General features: G+C 42.7%; 1 protein-coding gene across 8 annotated transcripts in view; it reads right to left on the bottom strand.

Annotated features, from left to right (window-relative positions):
* Nucleotides 1-20480: 20480 nt before the first annotated feature.
* Nucleotides 20481-27804, bottom strand: part of LRRC9 (leucine rich repeat containing 9) — a 91665-nt gene continuing 84341 nt past the window's right edge. For 7 of the 8 annotated variants that reach the window (XM_084836161.1, XM_084836171.1, XM_084836180.1 and 4 more), the window contains 3 exons: nucleotides 26263-26446; nucleotides 24935-25108; nucleotides 20481-22921 (listed from right to left, as the gene is read on the bottom strand). In XM_084836161.1, the coding sequence (XP_084692287.1) occupies nucleotides 24963-25108; nucleotides 26263-26446 (330 nt within the window). In that variant the 3' untranslated portion in view covers nucleotides 20481-22921; nucleotides 24935-24962. The remainder of the gene's footprint in view (nucleotides 22922-24934; nucleotides 25109-26262; nucleotides 26447-27804) is intronic. The other variant, XR_014788038.1, reaches the window with a different exon arrangement.

Here is a 27804-nt window from a genome sequence, read left to right as displayed (position 1 = left end):
CCTCTTGCGAGTGCAGAGGACAGGGCTGTTCTGTGCTGCCTCCGAGGCAGCACAGAAGAGGGAGGAGCTCAGTTTTCCCAGAACCGACCTCAGAGCGTGGGCTCCGAGGTGAGTTCCCAGATAACACGATATTTATGGCCATCTAGCCGCTGTCTAGAGGCCATAGGATTGCTCCCTTAATCAATTAATTGATTTGAGATAAACATCTTCTGAATGATTAAAAAGTTCCCTCAATTAATCAGGCAACGGATAGACAGACAGACAGACAGTTTTTTAATTCCTATAACAACTGCAGATGGCAAACAAACACCATCTTAGAAGAGGCAGTCCTTGTTCAGGGAGAACAGAATGTTTCTTATCAGATGATCCCTGCTAAGACGTATACACATGCATCATTTTAAGAGATATAAGGTGCTTCCAGATGAGGTTTTTAGGGTACAATCCTATGCATGTGTGGACAGAAAAAAGTCCTACAACTTCCAGAATTCCCCAGTCAGCACTCTCCAGATTGTGCTCTTATGGTACCATCACCCTGCCTTATTCATTGAAATTTAGTGGGCGCATGTGTGTGTGTGTGTGGGGGGGGTCCAGATGTTGTGGTCTTCCACTCATAACCATCCCCTGTCTTTGCACCGATAATTGTTTTTTTTTTCTTTCTGCAGAAAATCTGTTAAGCAGAAAAAGACAGAATAGCCACCTTCTTATTGCTGATGCCAAGAACCCTTTGGGCATTTCTACACCAGCCTAAAATCCTGCATTTAAAATGGGGCTTTCTACTTCAGTTTTAAACACAGGATCACCACTGACTCCCTTTACATGCTCTTCCCTCTCCCCCATCTGAGTCTTCCATTATCTTTCATTGCTCTCGTTCCTGTTCTTGCTGTTTTAAGTCTTTTCACGGAGGAAAGTGAAGCGGAACACAATGGGGTAATATGATAGCTCATTATCTGCGATCTATTTAAAAATGGAACAAAGGGCATTTAGTGCAGCAAGGTCATGGCATCATGTAAAGAGCCCGCAAACATCTGTGAAGGAGCAATCTCAGTCGCAGGATAAAAGCTCTGTGTCATGAAGCCCTTTATCTGGAAGCACCCAGTTTGCCTTTTGCTTTGGAACCATTGTTTTGTTTTGTTTTGTTTTGTTTTTCTTCATATGGAAACCTATGTCAACTAATGGATCCCAGATTCTACTCATATGAGTTTGTCTGCTTCAGCTAAGGTTTGTCTGACCAGGCAACAGTTCTAGTCCTATGCAGAAATAGTGAATTCATTCTACAAATGCCAATCCTTATATAGCCAAAATGGCACTGCCCACACACAGAGGGAGATATCAGCAGGCCTGGGGGAACCCCAGGGTTTGCAGTTGTACAGCAGATACATGGAGAGGATTCCAATGGGGTGAGGGAATTCCCCCAAACAGCCCCAGTGAGGACTAAGTATGCTCAGTGGCCATGGAATGCTGACTGTCTTGGGGTGGGGACAGAGGACCAGAGGGAGGGGGAATGGAATGGAATATACTCAAAGAAGTCATGGCTGGCTGGAACCCTGAACAGATCACAACTGCAACATTTTGTGGCAGATCGGGGAGGGGGTCCCATTTGATTAAATGAAATAGCTCATATGACAGATGGGAGGGGGTTCCTTTTCATGGGAGGGGAGCAACATCTCAGAGCATGGCCTGTCTCACTCGACCTTGCCTTGGCACATGAACAAGTCCACTCCACAACATGGAGGGTCACAGGCTTTTGTCCAGCACATTTGCCAAAAGGCCCGGGGTCAAGGACCGGCATGGTCAGGCAGCCGCCAAGGGCCCACACCCCAGCAGGGGGCTACTGAGAAATGTCCCCTGGACCTTCTCTTCCTCTTCACTGTTTTGCAACAGTGGTGGTGTTTGGGAAGCGCTGTAGATGCCATTGCCTATTTTCTCATTGGCTCTCTGCCTGGCAAGCAAAGAGGTGGTAGCAATGAGCAGCAGCAGCAGCTGGTGACAACATTGGTAAGAAGGTAGACTGACTCGAGGAGGAGGCCCACTGGGGGTGTCTTGCCCAAGGGCCCTCCAAAATCTGGAGCTGGCACTGCTTCCCAACACCAATTTCTGTACTTGTTTGTGGAATATGGGCACGGTGCTTGCTGGTTGCAGCCTGTAATTTATTATCCAGACCCAGAAAACACTAAGAAGCAATTTCCCAGCTGTCCTCCTGCTCCCTGCTCTGCCAGCAAAATGCCATATCCGGTGTTAACAAATCTCTAAGGAAAGAACTGGCACTAAAGAAATCTTAAAAGGTATTAAGAAATCCCGACCAAGTTAATATGTCTTAATCTTACGGTGTGTTTTCAAAGGCAAAAGAGATTTATTTATTTTTAATTGGAAGGAAATGCAGCTTTTGTCATCAAGAGGGCAGAGAAAGCACAGGGAAGAGCCTGTTGCTATGGGATTATTTTTAATGATTATTGTAACAATCTCTTCCTTGCCCATGCTGTTACCAGAGATGCTTGCTCAGCAGAGGTTTGATTTAAACTGCCTCGCAGTGCCCTCGTGAGGCCAAATCTGCCACTTCATTGACTGTTTTTGCCTTTCTTCACTTCTCCCCAGCAAAACCAGCAGCGTGTTTCTTTCTGTCTTGTTACCAGCATTTTTGGTTATTTTTTTCAATAAAGATCTTATATACCACAAGAGCACACACAAATCTGTTCTTGTTATTCTACAAATAACATTTAGCCAACATTTATTTAGCCAGCGTCATCCCTTTTAAGTCTCTCCTCAAAACTTATCTTTTCTGCATGGCTTTTGGATTCTCTCCTTAAAATGTGGCTATAGTTGGGAACAAGGGATTAAATATATTTAACTGCCTTTGCCCATATTCATCCCTGTTCTTCCTCTGTCATTTTCCCTATTGCCTATTTTAGACTGTAAGCTCTGAGGGGCAGAGATCTCTCTATTTTTGCCTATGACTAGACCCTCAATGCACGATTTGCAGTATGAACAGCTGAATGATGCTTACCATACACCAGGGCAGATGTTTAGCTCCGATCATCTAAGGGACCCACTTTTTATTCCTAATGTGGTGAGAGAGAGGCAGCAGGCCACACTCAAAGGACTTTCAGAACTACAACAGGGTGAATTGCTTCAGCCTTGTCTATCCATGAAATAGTGGGAGCATCAGGCTTACTTGATGTCATGTGAATACTTGCATGGAGATTATATACATGGATACTGCTGACATTCTACTTAATTTTTTTCTTCTTCCCTCCCCATCCCCTTTTCCTTGTGTGTCGTGTCTTTTTTAGATTGTATGCCTGTGGGTAGGAACTGTTTTGTTTACTGATTGATTATAAGTCACTCCAGGAGCCTTTTTTGGCTGAGGAATGGGATAAAATACTTTAATATTTTTGTTACTTTGCCTCAAGCCAAAGGTGCTGGGAGTCAGGGAGCGTTGATACGGTGCTGGAGGGCAGAGCTGTATGTCATGCAACCTGTCCCACACCCTCTAAAATAGCTTACTGCATTCAGGTGTGGTCTGGAAGAGGCTGTCCTATCCCTAGTGTCAGAGTACGGTTCAATTCCCAGTCCAGATGGCTTTTGTACCTAGACTTGGAGGAAAGCCGCCTTGTTCTTCACCTTGAGTATCAAAATGTCTTGGTATGGCCCTGTATTTACATGTGCCCCATTTCCACATGTGGTTTGCCGCTACTCTCTGATTCTCAGAAGTCCTCCAGGTTCCTCGCTATTTGAGGTGCAGCAGCAGGTGCCAACTGGCAAAGGGGGCCTTTTCAGTGAGGGCACCTCAGCATTTGCTTAGCTGAGCAAAGCATTTTGTGCAAATGAGTAATGTGTGTGCTTGTATCCACAGTGGATCCGGAGCCTCCTTGTTGTTTGCTGTTGTGCCGTTTTACACCAATCTCTCTTTCTGAGATTCTCACACCCACCCACTTCCCACAATAGGCATGGATGCCTGTGAGCCAATTCTATGTGGAGCCCATGCTTCTAGGGGGAATGTTGCTATCTTACTGTAACCCACACAAGACTTTTGCTTCTGCTTCCAGGACTCTGTTGACTCAGATCTTCTGCAAAAATAAAATCACACTTGAGAATCCACCTGCTGAGATTGGATTTTGGAACATGACACAAGACAACCGCTCTTCCCCATCTGTCTGAGAGCAGAGCCAAGAAACAGTCTAAGACCATGGCTGCTGCTTTCTTCCAGCCCATTTAATGTGGGGTGCAGTCTTGTGGTGTTGGTTGAAACTGCTCTCCAGTGAGCATTTTAAGGACCTCAGCCAATGTGACTAAAAGACCACAGACTGAATCATCAAGCTCTTATATTACTGGAAAATGAGCGCCCGTTTTCCCAAAAGTCATTGCTGAAAAACAATTGCCAGGAACATATTAACTGCCAGGTAAAGACTATCACCATAATCAGGACCATGTTCCCTGTACCACTTAACGTGCCCCTCCTCCAGCTGTTATTTAAATACACTTTAAGGTAAATTAAACCAAATTTTAAAGGCCAAATAACACACAAAGCCCCCCTGGTGTTGTATTGGTCAAATAATTCACTCTCTCTCTCTGTGTAGAACAGAACAGTTGGGGGGGAAAGAAACCAGAGAAACCCTTGAAGGTGATTTTCAGGCTTGAAAAGTGAAAGGCCTACACAAACAGCAATCAGGGACAATTAAGAAAACTGGAACAAGTGCCTCATTCTTTCCCCCAACAACCCCACATGAGAAATTGCACTTCCCATTTCTCAGCCTCGTTGCATTTCAAATAAGGCTCCCAGCTAAGGCATGGTGGGTTTTTTCTTTCTTTTCTCTCCCCACTCCAATCAAAAGGTATTGCTTAAAATCTTCCTTTTACAGCATGAGTGATTGTCTATGCTGATGAGTCTGGAAGATTGTCTTAGAAAGACTTGGGCAGTTTTTGTGTGTATCCCCATTATAGTGTTATTACAAGCTTTGCAGAAGACTGAAAAAAAAAAACCCAGGAAGAGGCTTGAATTACAAAACGTGTACTAGTGTGCTTCTGCACTGCTAACGGCTAGTATCTACTATGCAGAAGACAAATTCTATGGTTTATATTTCAGATTCTGTACTGCAGCAATAGAGTTCTTGCTCTATGCTCATTTATCATTATAACTATGAATTAGTGCTGCATGGAACCAAGGTCTCTTATCTGCCTGCGGTGGTATATAGCCCCAACATCACGGTGCTTCCAGAGGAGGCTTTTGTGATGCCATTGCTCTGCCTCACAGATGTTTGTGAGGGGTCTAGATGATGTAACGCCCCAGTGGCACCCCAGTTTTGGAATGTGCTCCCAGGAGGGGCTCACCTGGCACCTATGTTGTGGTCTTTTCAACACCAGGTGAAAACCTTATTCTTCCAGGCATTTTGGTTTTTTTAGTTTTTGCTGTTTTAAAATGTGTTGTTTTTAAATTTTCACTTCTACTGGTTTTTACTTTGATTTTATACTGTAGTTTTAAGTTTAAAAAATGTTATGTTTTATTGTGCTGTATTTTATGGTTTCTCATGATGTACTCTGCATATAAGTTAAATAAGCAGGGCGACAATATGCAGCCTTGTCATACTCCTTTCCCAATTTTGAACCAATCAGTTGTTCCATGTCCGGTTCTTACTGTTGCTTCTTGACCCTTGTACAGGTTTCTCAGGAGACTGGTAAGGTGGTCAGCTACTCCCATCTCATTCAGAATTTGCCAGAGTTTGTTGTGATCCACACAATCAAAGGCTTTAGAGTAGTCAATGAAGCAGAAATAGACATTTTTCTGGAATTCTCCTGCTTTCTCCATGATCCAGAGTACATCATGAGAAACGCCGGGTTGGATGAATCACAGGTCGGAATTCAGATTGCCGGGAGAATTATCAACAACCTCAGATATGCAGACGATACCACCCTAATGGCAGAAAGCGAAGAGGATCTAAAGAGCCTCTTGTTGAGGGTGAAAGAGGAGAGTGCAAAAGCTGGTTTGAAACTCAACATTAAAAAAACGAAGATCATGGCATCTGGCCCCATCACTTCCTGGCATATAGAAGGGGAAGAAATGGAAGCAGTGACAGATTTTATTTTCTTGGGCTCCATGATCACCACAGACTGTGACTGTAGCCATGAAATTAAAAGACGCTTGCTCCTTGGGAGGAAAGCTATGGCAAACCTAGACAGCATAGTAAGAATCAGAGACATCACCTTGCCGACAAAGGTCCGTCTAATCAAAGCTATGTTAGTAATGTATGGCTGTGAGAGCTGGACTATAAGGAAGGCTGAGCACCGAAGAATCGATGCTTCGAGCTGTGGTGCTGGAGAGGACTCTTACGAGTCCCCTAGACTGCAAGGAGGTCAAATCAGTCAATCCTAAAGGAAATCAAGCCTGACTGCTCATTGGAAGGACAGATACTGAAGCTGAAGCTCAAATATTTTGGCCACCGAATGCGAAGACAAAACTCCCTGGAAAAGACCCTGATGCTGGGAAAGATTGAAGGCAAAAGGAGAAGGGGACGGTAGAGGATGAGCTGGCGAGATAGCATCACCGATGCAATGAATATGAACTTGAGCACACTCCGGGAGAGAGTGGAGGACAGGAAGGCCTGGCGTGCTATGCTCCATGGGGTCACAAAGAGTCGGACACGACTTAACAACTGAACAACAACAACCCCAACACCTAAATAATCTATTTAAAAATAAAATAAATTGTATGGTGTTTTGGGGGAGAAAGTAATGAGAGAAAAATAAAAGCATGAAGGTGGTAGAATTAAGGCAAAGAAGATGGGGGAGATTTGCTGTGTCTTCTGTTTTGTCTTAACAGTCCAATTATGTACCACATAGCAGTTAACACAACAGGCATATGGTGGACTTATCTTGCAATCAGGTTGCCTACAAAGACACCAAGATGAGAGGGGGGTTTTTTATTCCCTCCCCCCGCCCTTTTAAATCTCCTTAGTTTTAAGAAGGGTTTGGACAACCAAATTAATTGTTGTGGGGGAAATCCTCCTTTACGGATCATGCAGAGGACGAAGAGAGAGAAAAATGGCCTCTGTAGAAGTGAATCAGATGTTCTTTTGGTGTTAGAATGATTTTCGCTTTTAATTCCTCCTCTTGCTGACATCCACATTAAAAGAACGAGGGCTGTGTTTGTTGGTTTTAATGCTCCCCTTTCCTTGTGCACTTTATGACATATTTGCATTAAGCCAGTGCAGAGGGATGGCTCCTTATGTCCTTTAAAAATGATTGCAGTGAACTCTACGCAGGGAAGAAAGCATGGGTTAACCCAATACAACAGTTCACACATGGAAACCATTGAAAAGACCCTGTACAGGAACTGGTTTTTTATTTATTATTTCCATTCATAGGGCAGTTTCCATTTTTAGTTTCTAAAGCAAAATACAGCAAGAGTAAAACAGTAAGTTTAGTAAGCCAGTATCAACAGTAAAGAAAGAAGAATGGTCTTCCAAAAGACAAGACGGATTCTGGTGGAGGCAGTCCCTGTTTTATTGCGCACCATTCTCATATAGTGTGAGTTGTCCCCCGCTTGTTTTTTTTTACTTCAGAAGGGGCAGTACATATGAAAAAGTAAAGGGGGAAAATAAAAGCACTAAAGTAGAACGAATGCAGAGAAGATTGGAAAGATCTGATGGGTCTTCTATTTGTCTTAACAGTCCAATTATGTACGTACAATAAAGCAATACCACAATAGCCATATAATAGGATTATCTTGCCATCAAGCAGCCCACAAAAACACCAAGAAGATGAGAGATTAAATCCCCCCCCCCCCTTAACTCTCCTTAGATTCCATGCTTCTTCATCTCAGGCACTTTTCTCTCAGCCTGGCTTACTATATCTACTGGAGCCAGGCTAAGGGAAAAATCAGTGTTGGCAACAGGGAAGTCTGGCAACTCTTCCTTTTGAAGGTAAAATTAGAGGACCCCCCCCCCAATCCCTTGCCATATGCACAAAAAATGTGGTGGCCTCCATCACATCTACTTTTGTCCTAAAAAAAAAAAAAGGGCAGGGGGACAAATTCAGTGGGTTTCCTTCAGAAGGTTGCTCCATAGCCACCACCAAGAAGATGTTCTCTCAAATATCCTGGACCCAGAGTCCCATTTGGTGCTCTGAAGGCCAAAACCCGCCCCTTGGTGCTGCTCATATGAGCAGTTGGGACCAGATGGCTGCAAACTAGTTTTATCTGTTAACTGGATAGAAATTACTCTGGGCTACACTCTAATTACTCTGGGGCATAAGACTTCTCAAAATACACAAGAGCTTGTGCAGGAGACCTTGTTGGATGGGGTCCTTTTTGCTTTTAGCCTGTTAATGCTCATGTCGTTATCCTTTGGGCAGCAAGAACACCAAATGTGCTTCCTTGCCCCGAAAATTTCATTTCTGCAAAGCAACATTGACTAATAATTCTGGGTTTTTGAAGCGCCACAGGGGCTATAAAAATAGGCTTATTTATTCTAGGGAAGGGATAAAAGGAGCCATTCCAAATAATGTCTTAGTATCTTAAAAAAGGAGAGAGGAGGCAATCCCTTACGAAGTGAATTAAATGGCAAAATATGCCAATTTTGATTTCTAGCCCCGTCAACTACCCCACATTCATTTGGCCCTCCTTCTGATGTTTTTAAGGCCCCTTTAAAGAACTGTAGCTTCCTTTTCACCTTCCTCTGCACAGTTGAACACAGATGTCTAGGCCTAGACTATTGTTCCAATTGTCTGTAGTTTAAAAAGCCCCTGCAGTATTTTACTCCTTCCATTGTATCCCAGCTTCCCTGAGTGCTGTGCTCACGGCATATTGCTTGTTTTGGCTGTGTTTTCAAAACCCATTTATGACTCACCCACCCCCCACCCCCTTCTGTAGACACTTGTTCATCAGGGAGCTTAAATTGACTTCTCTCCCATTCTGTTTCCTTAACTAAAAATGCACCATTAAGGCTGATTGAAGTCTTTTGAAAACACTTCATGAAAAATGAAAGGACACAAGAAATTAGTCTACCCATGTTTGCAAATACCTGTTTTTTTCAGACAAATTGGTGGGAAGAAATCTGAAAGAACTGGGAACTTAACAACACAATTGATAGGTGTTTATGTGTTTCCCTATTTTTGCACAAATTGGGAATGTGTGTGTAAAAACATCGTTTCAGAAATGTGAAAAAATTGGGGCACTCAGCAAGTTGCTTTAAATAAAAAGACCTCAGCCAATAAAATCCAGACAAATACTTGTATTACTTAACACATCTGGCATTTAATAAAAACATGTTTTCATTCTTTTGAATAATATCCTCGCCTTATCTTCAAGATTCAGTTTTGAAACAAGGAAAATGCTATAAATATTGGCTGATTAGCAGTTTTAGTTCATCTTCTCTGTTAAAACCAAAATAATTCTTGCAAAATATTTGCATATAACTCTCGACAAGTTAATAGGAAGCAATTATCACACCTGGTGCCTAAGTATATTAGTGGATTTAGATTTTATTTTGTATTTTTATGGTGATTTTGTGGAATACTGCTGCACCGTATGGACTGTGGTTGATATGCTATGGTAAATGTCATAAATCTGGAGAACTTTAATCCTTATTGTTTTTTCTTTACGAAGACCAGTAGGAAATAACAGAGATGTTAGCGTCATACAGTTTGTTTTGGACACTCACACCAATAGCATGAAAAGTGTCCTTTCTGGTAAGGATCTGGCTTTTGTCTTCTTAGCCTGGTTGTTTTAAATGGTATGTTTTAGAATATTATACTTTATTGTTTAAATAGGATTGTATTTTTGTGTAATTTTAAAAGTATCTTTTGGTAAAAGATGGTAGGGAACCAATTTTGGTTAAAAAAAAGTGTGGTATAATAAATACATAAATTTGTTAATGGCAGGGAATCAGGTTTGAGAATTCCTGGTGAGTGGAAGATTTTTCTATCATTTTTCTCTGGGCCTTTAAACACTTATTCTTAACATTTATGATTAAATATCAATATGCCCCACATTTCTGACATGCATGTAACAGATATATACTTTTCTCCCAGTTTTAATGAATGATGTGGGATGTTTCATTTTAAATGTATTGCTTGAAAACATTTTAAAATAGCTCTTTAAAACACACAGTGATGATTGAGAAGTAGTAAGAATGTCTGAGAAAGTGTGTTGTGTTTTTATTTCTCCATGGGCCTGGATTTAAAGAGCTACTTTAGATATGCCCAGTGAGAATTTTGTCTCAGGGCAGTTCACCTTGGCATATCAAAAACTGCTTTTGAAAGTCTCCTTAGTTCTCAAAACAGGTTGCCATTTGGGGCGGGGGGGGGGCAGAGAGAGAGATGCTGTTCAAGAAACACAAGCCTGAAGCTAGGGATGAAGGAGAAATTCATCTGGTTCACATTTTGCACTTTTGGACCAATGCACAAACCATAACTCAGTTATCCTTCAAAATTCACACTTTTCCAAATTTTCAATAGAGTTCTCCAAATTAAGAAATGTATATAAAGATGTGTATAGGAGAAATGCACAAATAATGTGTACAAATTTTCATGCATTTTAAAACAAATAAATCTCAAAATTCAGGATGAACTGCATTTAAGATGGGACATGGAAGACATTCTCAAAGTTAAGGACAAACCATTTAAAATTAGAAAAATCAGAAATGGAGAAACCAAAACTGACAGATTCATCCACCCCTGGGCATGGGCATTAACGTGGAGTGGCACAGTTCTTCGGATCCCACTTGTGTTTCTTAAGGCTACATCTGGAATTAAGTCCCACCAAATGTAATGGGACACCTCTGAGTAGGCATGCATAAGAGTGTACTGTAAATGTCTATGTCACCTTTCAACCAAACAGGTCCTCAAGACAACTTTATAAGGAATTATACTTTATTATGTTTTATAAGCCTACTTCACTGAAAGGACATAGACATCTGTGGCCATGATGGAGATAGTCTAAGAAACTGACTGAAGACAGATAGAACTGTAAAACTGTAACAACTTCTTTCTTTGTTAAGGCTCAAAGCAATCCAGACTTTCTGGTCCTCAGCATGTGTGTAAGAGGGGAAATTCATTTGTAAACCATCCAACTCACAGAAGAGGCAGCTAATTCCGACCAGTGAAGAGATTTGTAAAGGAAATCTGTGCCAACATATGGAAAATGCCTCTTGTTGTAAAAGGAGAAAAATATCACGAAGGATTACACAAAGCTTAAAAGCAAGCAAATGCTTCTAAAGGATGAGTGATTAAACTGAAAATCGCAGCCATCTCATGAAGAAAACTGACATGGTTCCTTCTTTCCACAAAACAAGGAATACAGACACCCCAATGTTTCCAAACACTCTGGGGGCTTCTTATTTTAAATACTATATATGTGAGGTGTAGATGCTCACAACACTATTAGTATGAACCTGCCCAGAATTTAAAATCTGCAGTGGAGAGTACGTGAGGTTAGGCAGGTGGTAACTAGCGAGAAGAGTCTTTGGTAGTGGTCCCCTGCTTCTGGATTGTTCTTCCCAGGCAGGTGAAGGAAGCACCAACATTTTTATAATTCAGAGGACATGTTAAGCTCTTCTTGTACCTGGAGGCTTTTAGTGGTTTTCTTCTTATTCAGTAATGTTGCTGCTATATTGATTTTATATGAACTTTATCAATCCTCTCTGGTTTGGGTTTAAAAAATCTTCCTTATTTATTGCTTTATCTGTTCCTTATTTATTTATTTTACATTTCTATACTCTCCAATAGCTGAAGCTGTCTGGGTGGTTCACAACAATCACAACCATAAAATCTTATGATAAAATATAATATAAAAAGTTAAAACTACAGTATAAAATGAAAATCAAAATAAAACGTAGCCACAGTGCAAAGATTTAAAATACAATAGCAGATTTAAAACAGAAATTGAAAGACTAAACGGCCTGTGAAAATCAGGTCTTCAGCTGGCTTTAAACAGACCACAACATAGGCGCCAGGCAAGCCTCTGTTGTTGCGAGACTCCTGTTGTTGTTTTGTTTCTAAGTGGTTTTGTGTGATGTTCCAACAGAAAAGTGGCTGTGAGATATTTTAAATGAGTAAAAATAAATATTATCTGTGGCCCAGGATAGATCGCTGTAAAAAAAAATTAATGAATAAAAAAGCCACCTTGGCTGCATGACACAGTAATGTTTGAAAGGGCCCTGCTGATAATTGAGGCCATTCATCAAACAATGCACGGATCAAAGTATCGGGGGAGGCTTGTGCCGTAGATGTAGGTTTGGTTTAAATAGCCAGTCTTATCTCCTCCCAGCCTGGCTGTCGCTAGCGAACTGTGTTGTTTTTGGACTACTTGCATATGCGCAAGACTTTGTGCATGGGGCGCAGATCTCCGCATCTCCTCTGTCCATCTGCACAGGTTTCCCTCCACCCCAAACCTATGTTCACTATGATTTCATGTGTGTCCCCGTGCCTGGAAGTCAGTTCAATGGATTTTTGGCATTAATTTTTGAATCCTTCGGGAGCTGCCCACGCAGAACAGCTGATCTCAGGTACAGCTGTCTGCATCTTGGAAAGGTTGGGAAGCCCATCACCACCACCTTCACGTGTCAGACTGCAATAAGATCATATTATGCCAGTGTTTTATGATGCATACTGGCTGCCAGTCCATTTCTGGGCCAAATTCAGAGTCCTGGTATTAACTTACGAAGTCCTAAACAGCTTGGGGCCAAGTTACTTTAAGGATCATCTCCTTCCATATATGCCTGCCTGGGTCCTAAGATCATCCTCAGAGGCCCTTCTCCAGGTGCCCCCACTGAATAGGGTGAGGCAAGTGGCCACTAATACGAGAGCCGTTTCAATTGTGGCACCCTGGTTGTGGAATGACCTCCCCAGAGAGGTTCGCCTGGCACCTGTACTGTGGTCTTTCTGGTGCCAGGTGAAGACTTTCTTATTTTCCCAGGCTTTTTAGCCCTTTGGTTATAAACTGAATAAATACATAAAAATAAATAAAAATGGCATGTTTTTGAGCTTTGCACTGCTGCTGATTTTTATCTTGGTTACTACTTTGGTTTTATTCTGTTTTAAACTTATGGTTTTGTATTAGGTTTTACAATGTTATTGTATTTCAGGATTTTAAGTTTTATCCTGTGAAGCACCCACAGAGTTTGGACTAATAAAATTGTAATTACTTAATTAAATTAACAAACAAACATGTATTATTCCTCAGAAACAGCGGCATTTCGGGATCTACACTCAGTCTTGTTATGACCAATGCAATGGGCCAGTATCCTAAATATCCATAGCAAAGGTACAGATTCCTTTGCTTAAACCCAAGTTTGCCTTTTGGAGCTGCATTGTTACCTTTGCTATCATTATTATGAAGCTTTTAAAAAAGCTACTACACTAAATGCTCTTAAATCTTAAATTAACACAGTTAAAAAATGGAATCCAGAATAGATCAGAGTGCAGGCTTTTAACTCTTTACTGAAAATCTCATCCCCTTCCACTGAAATTTTGATGTCCATCTGCCACCAAATTGGCACGTGAAACAATCCGTCATCTCCAGTTTAAAAAATGGATTAGGTAGCAGGTGATGTCTCTGTCTTGAGCTACTGCCAGTCCGAATAGAACACACTGGGCTAGATGGATAAATAGCCTATTATAAGGCAACTTCCTATGTTCCGAAATCCATCCATATCACTAAAGATTGTGTAAGGAACTACTGGCTCATTCTGCAGTGTGGGACTACAGCATGGGATTTAGATGGCTGCTATGGCAGGCGTCCAGGTTTAACGAGGTGTATGAGAATATTATTGCATTTATACATAAGCGGAGTGTGTTTTTATTATCCTTTAAAAAACACACACAAAAAGCTTCAGCACCACCCTGTGAGGTTGTTTTTGCAATATAGCAGGACAGAGAGAGGAAGACAGATGTGCTGGCTGGAGATGATGGGGGTTATATTCCAACACATCTGGAGGGCAGCAAGTTGGGGAAGGCTGGGTTAGCCAAGCTCTGGTACCATCCCATTTAAACTACTGCAATGCATTTTTCTTGGGGCTGCCTCTGAAGACTCTTCGGAAACTGTAGTCGATGCACAATCCAACAGCTAGGCTACTAACATCTCTCACCTATCATAAAAGAACTGCACTGGTTCATTTCCAAGTGCAATTAAAAGTGCAGGTATCAATTAGCCCTGGGACCTTGGTAATGGAAGATTGTGCCTGCCTGAGTATTAAGAGCTTCCCTGAGGGCTTTTCTCTTGAGTCCCACCACTATCTGAAGTGAGGTGGGTGGTGACTGGAGAGAAGGCTGAAATGGGTGCCTCAGGCACGTGATTTAGGGTATAATGAAAAGGCGGAAAATTGTTACTATTATTGTATTTTTACTGCCAGGAAAATGTGGAGGCATGTGGGATTTTCTGCCTCAGATACCAAAATACATTGACCAGCTATGGGTACGATGCACCGTGACTTGCAGGGGGTGAGGGTGTTGCCATTTGCTACTCTGCCTCAGCAAAATGTCTTGTGCCAGCCCTGCCCAGGGAGTTTTGGCTGGTGCGGAGTCTGACCACCTTTTGGCACTGAGTGGCCTTTTTATTTTCCCAAGCTTTTTAGATGTCATTTTACCTCTGTCCTATGCTGGGGCGGGAGCAAGTGGTGCATGCACTCGCACTGTGCTGTTTCACTGTTTGAATAGTTTGTGGTTTCATAGTCTATGTGATTTTAAATATATACTGTTAGCCGCTCTGAGAATTCTACTGGATTGAATAGCAGAGTATTGTTACAGAAGAAATATGTACAAATTATAGAAAAAATGGCAGAGGGAAGATTTGAATTGGAGGCTTCCTGGTCCACAGCATTCTCACTACTCTAGTGCTTATTGTTTGAAACAATTATTTTCCAAATTCCTATTCTTATTTGGAGCTTTTGTTTCGTCTTTTAGTTTTGCAGAGAATCAACACCTTTATTAAATATTTACAAAATAACTATTTTAAGTGCTTGGTGAGTTAAGCAGTTAAAAGGCCTTAACACTTTAAATGTTTTGAATGACAGATTGAGACATGCTCATAGTAATCTTAATAATTTTTAATGTGAGGGTGTGGTGTGTGTGTTTTAGCACATTTTATTTTTACATTGCTTGTTAACACAAAACAGCAGCCATCCTCAGTCCAGTTGTTCAGTTGCAGCTACCGCTGATTCTAGTAGGATTTGTCAGGCTTTACCTGAATTAGAACTATTCTTGAGTAAATGGGGCTCTGTTTTTTCATGTCTGTGTTTCTGAAAAATTAGTTTGGCCAAGAGCATTGCTAAGCTGAAACATCTAAAATCCCTGAAATGGTTACATAAATTTGATAATTGACAGCCTTCTTTCAGAGAAAGGAAACAAGGAACAAAATTATCCCATCCATCAGCTGGAGGCCTTCAAAGTAATTAATGTTAAAAACCTTGAGATTTGCAAACAGAACTATTCCAGCTCTAGCATTAAGATTTCTTCTGTAATATTTTTTTTTTAAAAATAGAAGATGTAAAATACCTTCCAGGGCCAAACCATCCATTATTTGAAGGGATGCAGAACATTGCATGTTTTCCTTTAAGAAGTCTCTCGTTAATGGAAGAAAAAGAGCAGCAAGATTAACAAGAAAAGAAGCTAAGTACATGGAGGTCATTTGAAAGCTATGAGTTCTATAGCAGCTGTACAAGAAAAATCTGTCAGCTTCCATCCCATTAAACAAGCTATGAGCTGTGTGTTAAACACAGCGTGATTACGGGCAAATCTCTACCAAGCGCCAGCTTTGCTATCAATTATTCAATTTATTTTATGCAAATAATGTTTCAAGGAAGCAATGGGCTTCCATAATAGGTGGAGAGTAGCATCCATTTAGAAGAATTAAATGCCAGGTGAAACATACAACATTTTTTATAGACAAAAGCTTCTGGAAACTGCACAGAATTGGTATCTTTGAAACATCTGCATTGGCACACAGACATGTACATAATAGTTTGGGGTCTCACCCATTCTTTCTCCCCTCATTGTGTCCAAAACAAAGGATGGATACAAATGCAAGGAAAGAGTTTCCTACACGCCACTGGAAGGAAGATAGATGTCATATGGCAGTGCCTTCGCTTGCTTTCCTTCTAGCTAGTGGACTGTTTGAACAACATCCTTTCAAGGTCTTATTATAGTCACTCTCCAAAGTTACATTAAAAACTGCCCTTTGTCTTTAGCAACTTTGGGAATAACTGTTTCTCCCTTATTTCAGGCAATGATATCAAACCTGTAAGTAGTGCTGCATAGGCTACAAGCTTGCATGGACACCTGGCTCTTCATGCAGTGTAAGGCATGTATCTTTCAGAGCAAGGCTTTGACCTGGCAGCAAGTTATAGGCTAATTATTGATTGGCTGTGGCGCATGCTGGGTGCAGTCCACGGCCATTTTGAATCTTCAACCCCTGATTGGACTGAGTGCAGGTTGCTACATGACACCAGAACCCAGACACTATAGGATAATCATGGGTTTACATTGAACCATAGTTGTCATTTGGATGCCTATTCTCCCAGTTTGGAGAGATCCTTTTGGAGCTCTTCGCAGTCTCTTTTTGTTTTAAACACCCTAAATAATTTGATGTCATCAGCAAACTTGGCCACCTCACTGCTCACTCCTAATTTCAGATCATTAATGATCAAGTTGAAAAGCGTTGGTCCCAATACAGATCCCTGTAGGATCCCACTGTTTATATCCCTCCATTTGGAGAATTTACCATTTATTACTACTCTCTACTTTTTGTTCTTTAACCAGTTCCCGATTAGTATGTGTCTGTTGCTCGGGAACACGAGTGGGAGGGTGCTATTGTACTCGTGTCCTATTTGTGGGCTTCTCACAGTGATTAGCCACTGTGGGAACAGACTGCTGGATGGGATAGGCCTCGGATTTGATCGAGCACAGCTCTTCTTTATTCTAGCTTACTTTAAATACGTGTAACAAAACTGCAACTTTTGAAAGAGTGGGAGAGGCAGACAGAGAAGCCCTTTTGGATGGGACAGTTTAGGGAAAGGAAGCAGTGGGGGAATGGGCATTTGAAACCCTTTGTGTGGGAAAGTTCCTTGTAGGAATGGAGTGGAGAAACAGTGGACAGAGAGAGGGTTAAGAACCTCAGTAGCTCCTCCACTCAAAATGCCACCCCCCCAAACTTCTTTTTTAAAAAAAGCATTGGGCCTCTCTTACACACTTTAGTTCATAATGTAGAATTAGCCACTGAGGTGGTTGAGCCTATGAACTTCCTGGGACTGTATCTGCTCAAGCCTCAGCATCCTCTTCAAGATCAGAGAACAACAACATGCAACATCAGCCTCTTTGATTGGCAGGCAGTATGAAGACTCTGGATTGGCTGGGCCTGGTATAAATACCAGGAGCCTGGCCTTTTGCACTTGTGCAAGTCAGCAGAGCAATGACTCCTAAGTACTGCACTTCAGGTTCCAGCCCCTCAGGGATCTTGGACTGAGTGCACAGAATCCAGGAGGCATGGCTGCCCACAGCCTCAACCTTGCTCTGACCCCACCACATCCTTGGAAGCAGTTTGCTAGTGGTGGGATTCTCTGTTCCCACCACAAAGCTCCCCCCTTAAAACAGCACCTCAAAGCACAGTCCCCATAGCCCCAAGAGGCACACCAGGTCAAGAGAACCCAGGATCCTCCTGCCCCTATGCAACACCCAACCCAACTGCAGTTAGTAGAGGCTCAGCCTGTCATTGACCATAAAACAGGGCTCTCCAAGCCTACCACCAGTGCCTCGTTCTACTGCAGGGGTGGACAGAAAGTAGATCTCCAATTGTTTGGGCTTCAGCTCCTAGCATTCCTGACCATTGGCCATGCTGGCAGGGGCTTGTGGGAGTTCAAAACATCTGGAGATCTACCTTCTGCCCACCCGTTCTACTATAACAACAGCCGTACACATTCAACTTACGTGGTGTCCCTTGCCAGCTTCTATTGTCCCACTTTGCTGCCATGCTCTGTCCTTCTCCGTGAGGGCAATCGTGTCCGATTCCGGAACTCCCACACTCACAGATGTATACAAGTGAGCCCTTTGTTCAGTTCCCCTAAATCAGATGCACTTATTTTTCCTTTTGTGGAACACCAGAGGGTTTTAATGTGTTTGGGGGCAGTGTGTTTGGGGATGTTGCAGTCTTATGTCAGGCCACCCATCCACATTTTCTGTTCACAGATTGTATAACTTTAATTCAAGCCCCCATTTGGGAATCTAATCACATAGACAGTCCTCCATGTGATTTCCAACTTCTAAACAAGACTAGGGATGTATGAGAAATTTGTTTCAGTTTGTTTTTGATCAGGATTTTACCTAGTTTGCACCCTCTGGATTGAACATAGACTCAGATACAATCTGTGGTCGAAGTCCATACGTTTCTGAGTTTGCAATGTGATTCACAGACCCCCCTCAAAAATGTGTTTGACGGCATGCGTACATTTGAAAATTGTGCATGAAAAAATGTGTACTTTTGAAAAATGTGCACAAGTACACTTTAATCAATGAGAGAAGAATGGGTATGTTTCAAAAATGCACACAAATAATGGGTACATTTGGAAAAATACACATGAAAATATACACGAATTTTCATGTGAAAAGAAAAAACCCAAAGCTCACATTCTGATAAGGACTCATGTCAGAACGAGCTTTAAGATGGAATTCAGGGAACTTCAGCGAGCTCAGGTTTTGCTGACATGCACATCCCTAAATAGGACATGTGATAGGAATGGATGGCAATTTTCTTTTATTACTTGTCACGGTTTCTCAAAAGCAAAATGATGATGATGATGATGACGATGTGTACTTGTGTACTTGTAAAATAAAATAAAGTGTACAATACAATAAAATAAAGTGTTAAAGTGTACTTGTAAAATAAAATAAAGCATTTATTTTTCTGTCAGCAAATCCTTATGTGGCCATAATGGTTAGTCCTCGTTATCACTGATCTTTTAGGTTAATATTTTGTCCTTTATATTGGTCTTTTCAGCACATACCATATTGTAATATGTGACCTCCCCTCCCCTCAAAGTCTAATTAAAGCAGGGCACAGCAGCATAAGGCAACTCTGAGGGAGGAAATGCTAGAATATTGACAACAGAGAAGCCTTCTGTCAGCAGGAGCCTAATAATCAATCTGGAGTAAGCATGCACTTCTGGATTTTTTCCTTTCCATTGATAAGTAAACATAGTGGGCTGATGATTAAACTACACCTGCAAAGATTCGTTGTGTGCTTCTTTTCATATATACGATTTCCAGAGGGGAAGACGTGTTAGTTTGTCACAGCAAGAACAACAAAGAGTCTTGTGGCATCTTAAACTCTAACAAATGTATTATGGCATAACTCACGGAGGAGAGTCCACTTCATCAGATGCCTGAAGTGTTATCCTGAGCCAAATAGGAGAGTAATAGCAACATCAGGGGGAAATGGAATGCAGAAAGTGCATGCAGACAGTGATAATGTGCTTTCTACATTTCATTTTGCAGCTCAAACGCTTTCTTCAAATACATGCATAGTACGTCAAAAAGGCTTTCTTCAAATATGTGTATAGTAAAAGACGGAGGAAAGAAATGGTGGTTCAGCTATTCAATAAGGATGGCAAAATGATAACAGATGACAAAGAAAAGGCAGAAGTGCTCAATTCCTACTTCCTAATTCCTACAGAGTGCTTATCAATGGGATCTTCTCAAACTGGGGAGAGGTAATGAGCAGGGTACGACAGGGCTTAGCCCCGGGCCCAGTGCTCTTCAATGTTTTTATTAATGACTTGGATGACAAGGTGCAGGAAATGCTTATCAAATCTGCAGATGACACAAAATTGGGCGGGATAGCTAATACTTTGGAAGACAGAAACAAAATTCAAAGTGATCTTGATAGACTGGAGCGCTGGGCAGAAAACAAGAGAATGACATTTAACAGGGAAAAATGCCAAGTTCTGCATCTAGGAAAAAGAAACCAAATGCACAGTTACAAGATGGGAGATAGCTGGCTCAACAATACTACAAGCGAGAAGGATCTTGGAATTGTGGAAGATCACAAGCTGAAAATGAAGCATAGCTTCCAAATCCGGGAAGTACTAGTTCCCCTCTACTCAGCACTGGTTAGGCCTCATCTGGAGTACTGTGTCCAGTTCTGGGCACCCCACTTGAAGAAGGATGCAGACAAACTGGAAAGGGTTCAGAGGAGGGCAACAAAGATGATCAGGGAACTGGAAACAAAGCCCTATGAAGAGAGACTGAAAGAACTGGGCATGTTTAGCCTTGAGAAGAGAAGACTGAGGGGAGATGTGATAGCGCTCTTCAAGTCCTTGAAAGGTTTGTTTATTTATTTATTTATTTATTTATTTCATTTCTATACCGCCCAATAGCCGAAGCTCTCTGGGCGGTTCACAAAAACTAAAACCAAACAACACACAATAAAACAATTTAAAATATATAGAACATTAAAACCACAATATAACAAAACAACCACAATAAAACCTAGCAGCACTACAGGAGTTTAAAATACAGATTTAAAAAAGCAAAGATAAAAATTTAGAAAGCTAAAATGCCTGGGAAAATAAAAAGGTCTTCACCTGGCGCCGAAAGGAGTACAATGTAGGTGCCAGGTGAACCTCACTAGGGAGCTCATTCCAGAGCCGGGGTGCCACAACAGAAAAAGCCCTCCTCCTAGTAGCCACCCGCCTCACTTCCTTTGGCAGGGGCTCACGGAGAAGGGCCGCTGATGATGATCTTAAGGTCCGGGCAGGCACATATGGGAGGAGGCGATCCTTCAGGTAACCTGGCCCCAAGTCGTTAAGGGCTTTGAATGTTAACACCAGCACTTTGAATCGGGCCCGGAAATGGACTGGCAGCCAGTGCAGCTGGAAAAGTACTGGCGTAATATGAGCTCGCAGGCCAGTCCCTGTTAACAATCTTGCTGCCCTATTTTGGACCAGCTGAAGTTTCCGGACCGTTTTCAAAGGCAGCCCCACGTATAACGCATTGCAGTAATCCAGACGAGAAGTTATCAGAGCATGGATAACTGTAGCAAGGCTATCTCTGTCCAGATAAGGGCGTAGTTGGTATACCAGCCTAAGCTGATAAAAAGTGCTCCGTGCCACTGAGTTCACCTGTGCCTCAAGTGACAGTTCTGGATCCAAGAGCACCCCCAAACTACGAACCTGATCCTTTAGGGGGAGTGCAACCCCCTCCAGAACAGGTTGAATATCACCTAGCCGGGCAGACGAACCACCCACTAACAGTACCTCCGTCTTGTCTGGATTGAGTTTCAGTTTATTAGCCCTTATCCAGTCCATTACCGTGCCCAGGCACTGGTTCAGAACAGCCACTGCCTCACCTGGTTTTGATGAGAAAGAGAGGTAGAGCTGGGTGTCATCCGCATATTGATGGCACCTCAGCCCACACCTCCGGATAACCTCCCCCAGCGGTTTCATGTAGATGTTAAACAGCATGGGGGATAGAATAGAGCCCTGTGGAACCCCATCGCACAATTGCCATGGCACAGAGCAATAATCCCCCAGCACCACCTTCTGGAATCGGCCATCGCAGTAGGAGCGGAACCACTGTAGTGCAGTGCCTCCAACTCCCAACCCAGACAACCTATCCAGAAGGATACCATGGTCGATGGTATCGAAAGCCGCTGAGAGGTCCAGGAGAATCAACAGGGTCGCACTCCCCCTGTCCCTCTCCCGGCAGAGGTCATCCCACAGGGCGACCAAGGCAGTTTCCGTTCCAAAACCAGGCCTGAAGCCCGATTGAAATGGATCTAGATAATCCGTTTCATTCAAGAGTGCCTGGAGCTGTCCTACAACCACCCGCTCAAGCACCTTGCCCACAGGTTGTCACAGAGAGGAAGGCCAGGATCTCTTCTCGATCATCCCAGAATGCAGGACACGGAATAATGGGCTCAAGTGACAGGAAGCCAGATTCCGGCTGAACATCAGAAAAAACTTCCTGACCATTAGAGCAATACGACAATGGAACCAATGACCCAGGGAGGTGGTGGGCTCTCCCACACTGGAGGCATTCAAGATGAGGCTGGAGAGCCACCTGTCAGGGATGCTCTGACTTGGATTCCTGCACTGAGCAGGGGGTTGGACTCGGTCTTATAGGCCCCTTCCAGCCCTACTGTTTTATGGTCCTATGATTCTATGTCTTCATGCATCTGATGAAGTGGGCTCTAATCCACGAAAGTTTATGCCATAATAAATTTGTTCATCTTTAAGGTATGACAGGACTTTGTTATTTTCTTCTACATGAATTCCAAAGCAGCCTGGGCAAACAAATGGTAGGGAAGCAGGGCAGAGGCTTCCCAGTGTTTAGCTATCGAAGTTGCCCTCCTGAAGATGTTTTTCTCCCTGTGGTGAAAAAGATATGGGGAACCCACATCTTTTCCCCACATGGGTGTGGAAACAGCTTGGGGAGAGGGGCAATTTTCAGCAGACAAATGGCATTCTTCCTGCTCTCAGCTGCTTGCTTTACATTAAAACTCCAATGCTTTGCATTTGCTTTGCACTGATACCAAAACAAGCAAACAAAACCTGGGGAAAATAATCACACTACAGATTGTCACATGTAGAATGACCCTAAGAGTTGTACCCAATGTTAGTCCTATTGAAATGAATGGAACTTCAGTTAGACTAACATTAGATACCACCCTAAGAGTGGCACTTGGGTAAGCATACCTTGTTCAGTTCTGGATCAGAAAAAAAGCACATTTTGTCAACATTAAGAAGCTTCATTAGTTCATTTTCATCTGTGATCTAAGATATAAATATATAAATGTGAAGTTCGGGAACAAATTCTTCTCTGGTGTAACTCAAGCTGGCGGAGTGACAACCTGGCTAACATTTTAGATCAACATTAAAACTTGTGTCCATTTGCTCCTACAGCTATTTACATGGCATTTGATCAGGAAGTGCTGTTGCCCAGTTTTCTGCAAGAAAAAGAAAAGAGGAAGAGGGTCAGATGAGAAGATCAATTCAAACCAGGCCCGCTGCAGCAGTGTCTGTGGCACAGATGCTAAACAACGGAGTTAATTATTTAGTATATTTATACCCTATTTTTCTTCCATTGTGGAACTCCAAGCAGTGCATATGGCAAGAGAGGGCAACCTCTGGCATGCCTTGGGCCCAATCCAGCCCACGGAGGTTGAGCACCCTCCTCAAGACCCACACCCTGAGGGCGAGTGGCGCCCTTTGTTAACTCTGATCAGAGAGAAGCTGGGGATTCCGCTGCACCACTTTCTGCATCACTCGCGCCCTGCTCGAGATGCGAGTGGCGCGTGAAGTAGCTCAACTTGGCCGGGGCTTGCAGGTGCTGACTTCTGTAAGCCCTGGCTGAGTCCTTTTCTCTGGGTCTTATAGGCCCCTTCCAACCCTACTATTCTGATTCTATGATTCTCTGCCCTTGTCACCAGCTGCTCTTGCTCCTCCTCCTCTTTCTTAGAATCATAGAAGAGTAGGGCTGGAAGGGGCCTACAAGGCCATCGAGTCCAACCCCCTGCTCAATGCAGGAATCCAGGTCAGAGCATCCCTGGCAGGTGGCTGTCCAGCCTCGTCTTGAACGCCTCCAGTGTGGGAGAGCCCACCACCTCCCTAGGTCATTGGTTCCATTGTCGTGTTGCTCTGACAGTCAGGAAGTTTTTCCTGATGTTTAGCCAGAATCTGGCTTCCTATAACTTGACCCCTTTCTTCCATGTCCTGCACTCTGGGATGATCGAGAAGAGATCCTGGCCTTCCTCTCTGTGACAACCTTTCAAGTACTTGAAGAGCGCTATCATATCTCCCCTCAGTCTTCTCTTCTCAAGGCTAAACATGCCCAGTTCTTTCAGTCTCTCCTCATAGGGCTTTGTTTCCAGTCCCCTGATCATCTTTGTTGCCCTCCTCTGAACCCTCTCCAGTTTGTCTGCATCCTTCTTAAAATGTGGTGCCCAGAACTGGACACAGTACTCCAGATGAGGCCTAACTGGTGCTGAGTAGAGGGGAACTAGTACGTCCCGGGATTTGGAAGCTATGCTTCTATTAATGCAGCCCAAAAGAGCATTGGCCTTTTTTGCAGCCACATCACATGGTTGGCTCATATTCAGCCTGTGATCTACAACAATTCCAAGATCCTTCTCGCTTGTAGTATTGTTGAGCCACGTATCCCCCATCTTGTAACTGTGCATTTGGTTTCTTTTTCCTAGGTGCAGAACTTGGCATTTATCCCTATTAAATGCCATTCTGTTGTTTTCTGCCCAGCGCTCCAGATCCCTTTGAATTTTGTTTCTGTCTTCCAAAGTATTAGCTATCTCGCCCAATTTTGTGTCATCTGCAAATCTGATCAGCATTCCCTGCACCTCCTCCTCCAAGTCATTAATAAAAATGTTGAAGAGCACTGGCCCCAGGACTGAGCCCTGCGGTACCCCGCTCGTTCCTCATCACTGACACCACCTGCTTGCTTTACAGGCACAGAGCCAGGGGGCAAGCCGGCCATGGAATCTCCTGCTGCTCGTCCTTCGTCCTGCTTGTCCACCACCGCCGTCTGGGCCAGAGTGAGAGGCAGGGGAACATGCAGGCTGCAATGGTGACGAGGAGGAGCAACTCCATGGGCTCTGGTCAGTCATCCCTGCTGGGGTGTGGACCTCAGCAGGTGCCCAACCATGCCTATCCTTGATGCCAGCCTTGACTAGTAGCCATTGACAGCCTTATCCTCCATGGAATAGCCACATATGCCATGCTGAGTTCCTTGGAAGAAAAGTGGGATAAAAATAACCTAAAAACTGGCAAGCTGCCGAATCACTTTGGCTTTTAACAGTCTTCTCACCCAGATAGCTGTATATATTCCTGTGTGCTACATTTGGTTCATATCTTCAGTTTGAGGAGCAACATGCAAGGGTCTCCAAAATGTAAACAAAATCCCAAGAGAAAAAGAATGAGAAGATACTGCTGTATAAACTCTCACATACCTTCATATTCCTCGCTGGAGTGGTAAGCTTACGTTGTTCGGGAGGGGCCACTCTGTGATGTCCCATGGCTTGGAAGGTTAGCTGCTGATGCACCTCTGGTTTGCCTGATGGCTACTTCTGCATGGATGCTCCTAGGATTACATGTTCCTACTGCTGTGTTCTTTGATTTCTTACCTGAAAGTCAAACTGTAAAATTGGCACTCTCCAAACTTATTGTTTTTTTTAGACTATGCAAAAGAAGGCCAGCATATGAAAAGTATGTGGATTACAGACAGCTAACCGATTCAGGATTTTTACTTATTTTTGCCAAATAAGTAAATAAATTCTCGCATCCACATGTCGGAACTCAGAGCTGCTCCTCAGTATTTTTGGAAAGGATAATGTAAGGTTGATGTCCATAGGTCCCCCAACACACTGCTGGAAATATAATACATTTGTCTGTCTTGTAAAGGAGACATGGCTGTTGAATTTATTCTCCCTCTTATCACTCTTCTTAACTAAATTTCTGGTTACTTCTTGGGATTCACACCTCCATCCTTCCCATCTTGCTGCTACCACTTTTCGCTTACACTCACTGCCTGCCTCACATTCAACATGTGCTCTGCTCCTCCCTTGTTTGTTCAAACAGCGTCGGAAAACATGTATCTTCTTACTGGGCTTTCTGCCTCAGATGAGTCAGATCCCTGTCTCTCCTTCTCCTTTGGTAGCCCTTCCCCTTTCCTTATGGTCTTCTCCTTTTTAATTTGTAAGCTTGCAGGCAGTTTGTTCTTTTTTAAAAACTCAATCACTATGCAGCAGCAAGTTCTTGATGATAATAGTTTTAATATTAGTATTACTTCGACTAATTCTAAAGGTGCTCAAGTTTTCAACGAATCGCAAACCACACATTACGACCCACATAGGCTCCCTGTGGTTGGCAAAAAAGAGACGGACAGCGGTCCTGGATTAAAACGTGGCCACAGTTTTTGGGTTTGGTGAGGTAGGCTTCGAGTGGAGACACCTGGGGAATTGCTGCCTACAATGGAGTTTGTGTTTGCCCCTTCCATGCTCCAGGTACTTAGCTGGGGGCTGCTTGGCCAAAGGCTGTTTGGTGAGAGACCACTTAGACCTAAGCCTGGAGGGGTAGGTCTGAGGAGGTATTTGAACCAACTGACTGTCCACCACCTGAGAGCGTTTGCTCTCCTTGGGTGTTCCCGTTGCACAGTTCAAGGCCATCCAACAGCGTCACAGTGGATCACCCACATCCAGAGAAGTGACCAGATGAGGGCAAACTCTTCTGACATGTATTTAGCTTGAAATAAAGAGCACAGTGGTCAATTTACACTCACTTTTGTTAGTTTCGCTCCCAAACACCTCATCAATGGTATGAGGAAAGAAAAAGTCAGCCCCATATAAGTGGTTCACACCTCCAATCAAGTTCATGTTGGTTATCCTCATGGCACATGGTTTGGGGAAAGTAGTTTGCAGTCCGGGGAATCCACAGTCTATTGGAGAGTTAGCAGGAGGAAAGACCTACACGGTGAGATAAGAGGCAAATAAGTAAGCCTCATCTCTCACTCTTGGAAATGCCGTAAGGAAAAAAAAGGCTACTCACCTAGGGAGAAAAATCCACAGCGGCCATTGAAAATGGCAGCTGTGCAACTATGTCCCCCCTTCCATAACATTTAGGACAACTAAACCTGGGTCATGACATCATAACATTCCGTGTTTACCACTCCTCCCCACTCCTTGAGCAACAGTCAATGATGTGGAGCAACACCAAGAAACAGAATGTTGTGATGTCAGGACACACTAAACATTATGGACAGGAAGAGGAATGTGCAGTTGCCATTTTCAGTGGTAGTTATATGCTTAGCATCATGTCTGTTAGGAATAAAGCATCCTTAAATCTCATCATGCTGAAAAAAATGCGCATTTATATAAAGAAAACAAATGAATTTGTTTTGTCAAATTTCAAAATGAATTCTTTCTGGTTTGTCACAGTAGCTCCAAAAACAAACTAACAAAACCATGGAAACAACCCAGCCAAATTTCAACACTTTGAAGTCACACTGTTTGCAGAGGGAAAGTTAAGCATATTTAAATCAAAGGGGCTAAAAAATGCTTAACTTTGGCTAAATGATTGCTAATTTGGGGGATATCTCAGGCTAGGATATACAACTTACTATTTCATCCCTACTGTTTGAGTTAAAATATAGGCCCCTTTTTGTACAAGGTTCTATGTAAATGAATTACTAGAATCTTGTGCTGCGAGTCTGGTAAACCTGATTTTTAAGATTTGCCTACCAACGTATAGTATTTGGCCAGTATTGTAACATCTTATAAATCCAGCATTTTAAAACAAACAACTCAGTTTCTAACTATGTGCAGTCAACAAGGTTGAGAGGGACAGACAGAATATATTTGGAATGCTGTTTTTATTAATAAGAGTAGATAGATAATTATCTACTGGGCTGAGGGAGAATCATTATAAAGTTCTTTATAGCTGGTATCTTACACCAGGGGCGGGCAGAAAGTAGGTAGTAGTTGTTTTGGATTTCATCTCCCAGGTTTCCTGACCACTGAAGAAAAAAAGAAATGTAACAGACAGTCATTAGATGTTTGCTGGTGACATGTATTTCCTAGAACTGATAGTCACATGTGGTGGAGCTCTGCAAAAATGTGGGGCAGGGGTTATTAGGAACATAACCACTTATGCACTGACTTCAGTAAGATTTCTATTGGGTATATGGAAGATATTGTACATTCAAAGCATCAAGAGATGATTAACAACTTAATTCTACCAGCTAGAGTAGAAATTGCTAAGAAATAGAAAGATCTTGAAGGTGTTTTCTTAGAGGGCTGGATAAAAACAATATGGGATGGGTTGG

The sequence above is a fragment of the Heloderma suspectum genome, chromosome 1 (assembly GCF_057233095.1).
Source record: "Heloderma suspectum isolate Gila_16-S chromosome 1, 16-S_ref, whole genome shotgun sequence".
NCBI lineage: Eukaryota > Metazoa > Chordata > Lepidosauria > Squamata > Helodermatidae > Heloderma > Heloderma suspectum.
The sequence above is the reverse complement of the archived record's forward strand: the minus strand, read 5'-3'. Positions and strand labels throughout refer to the sequence as shown.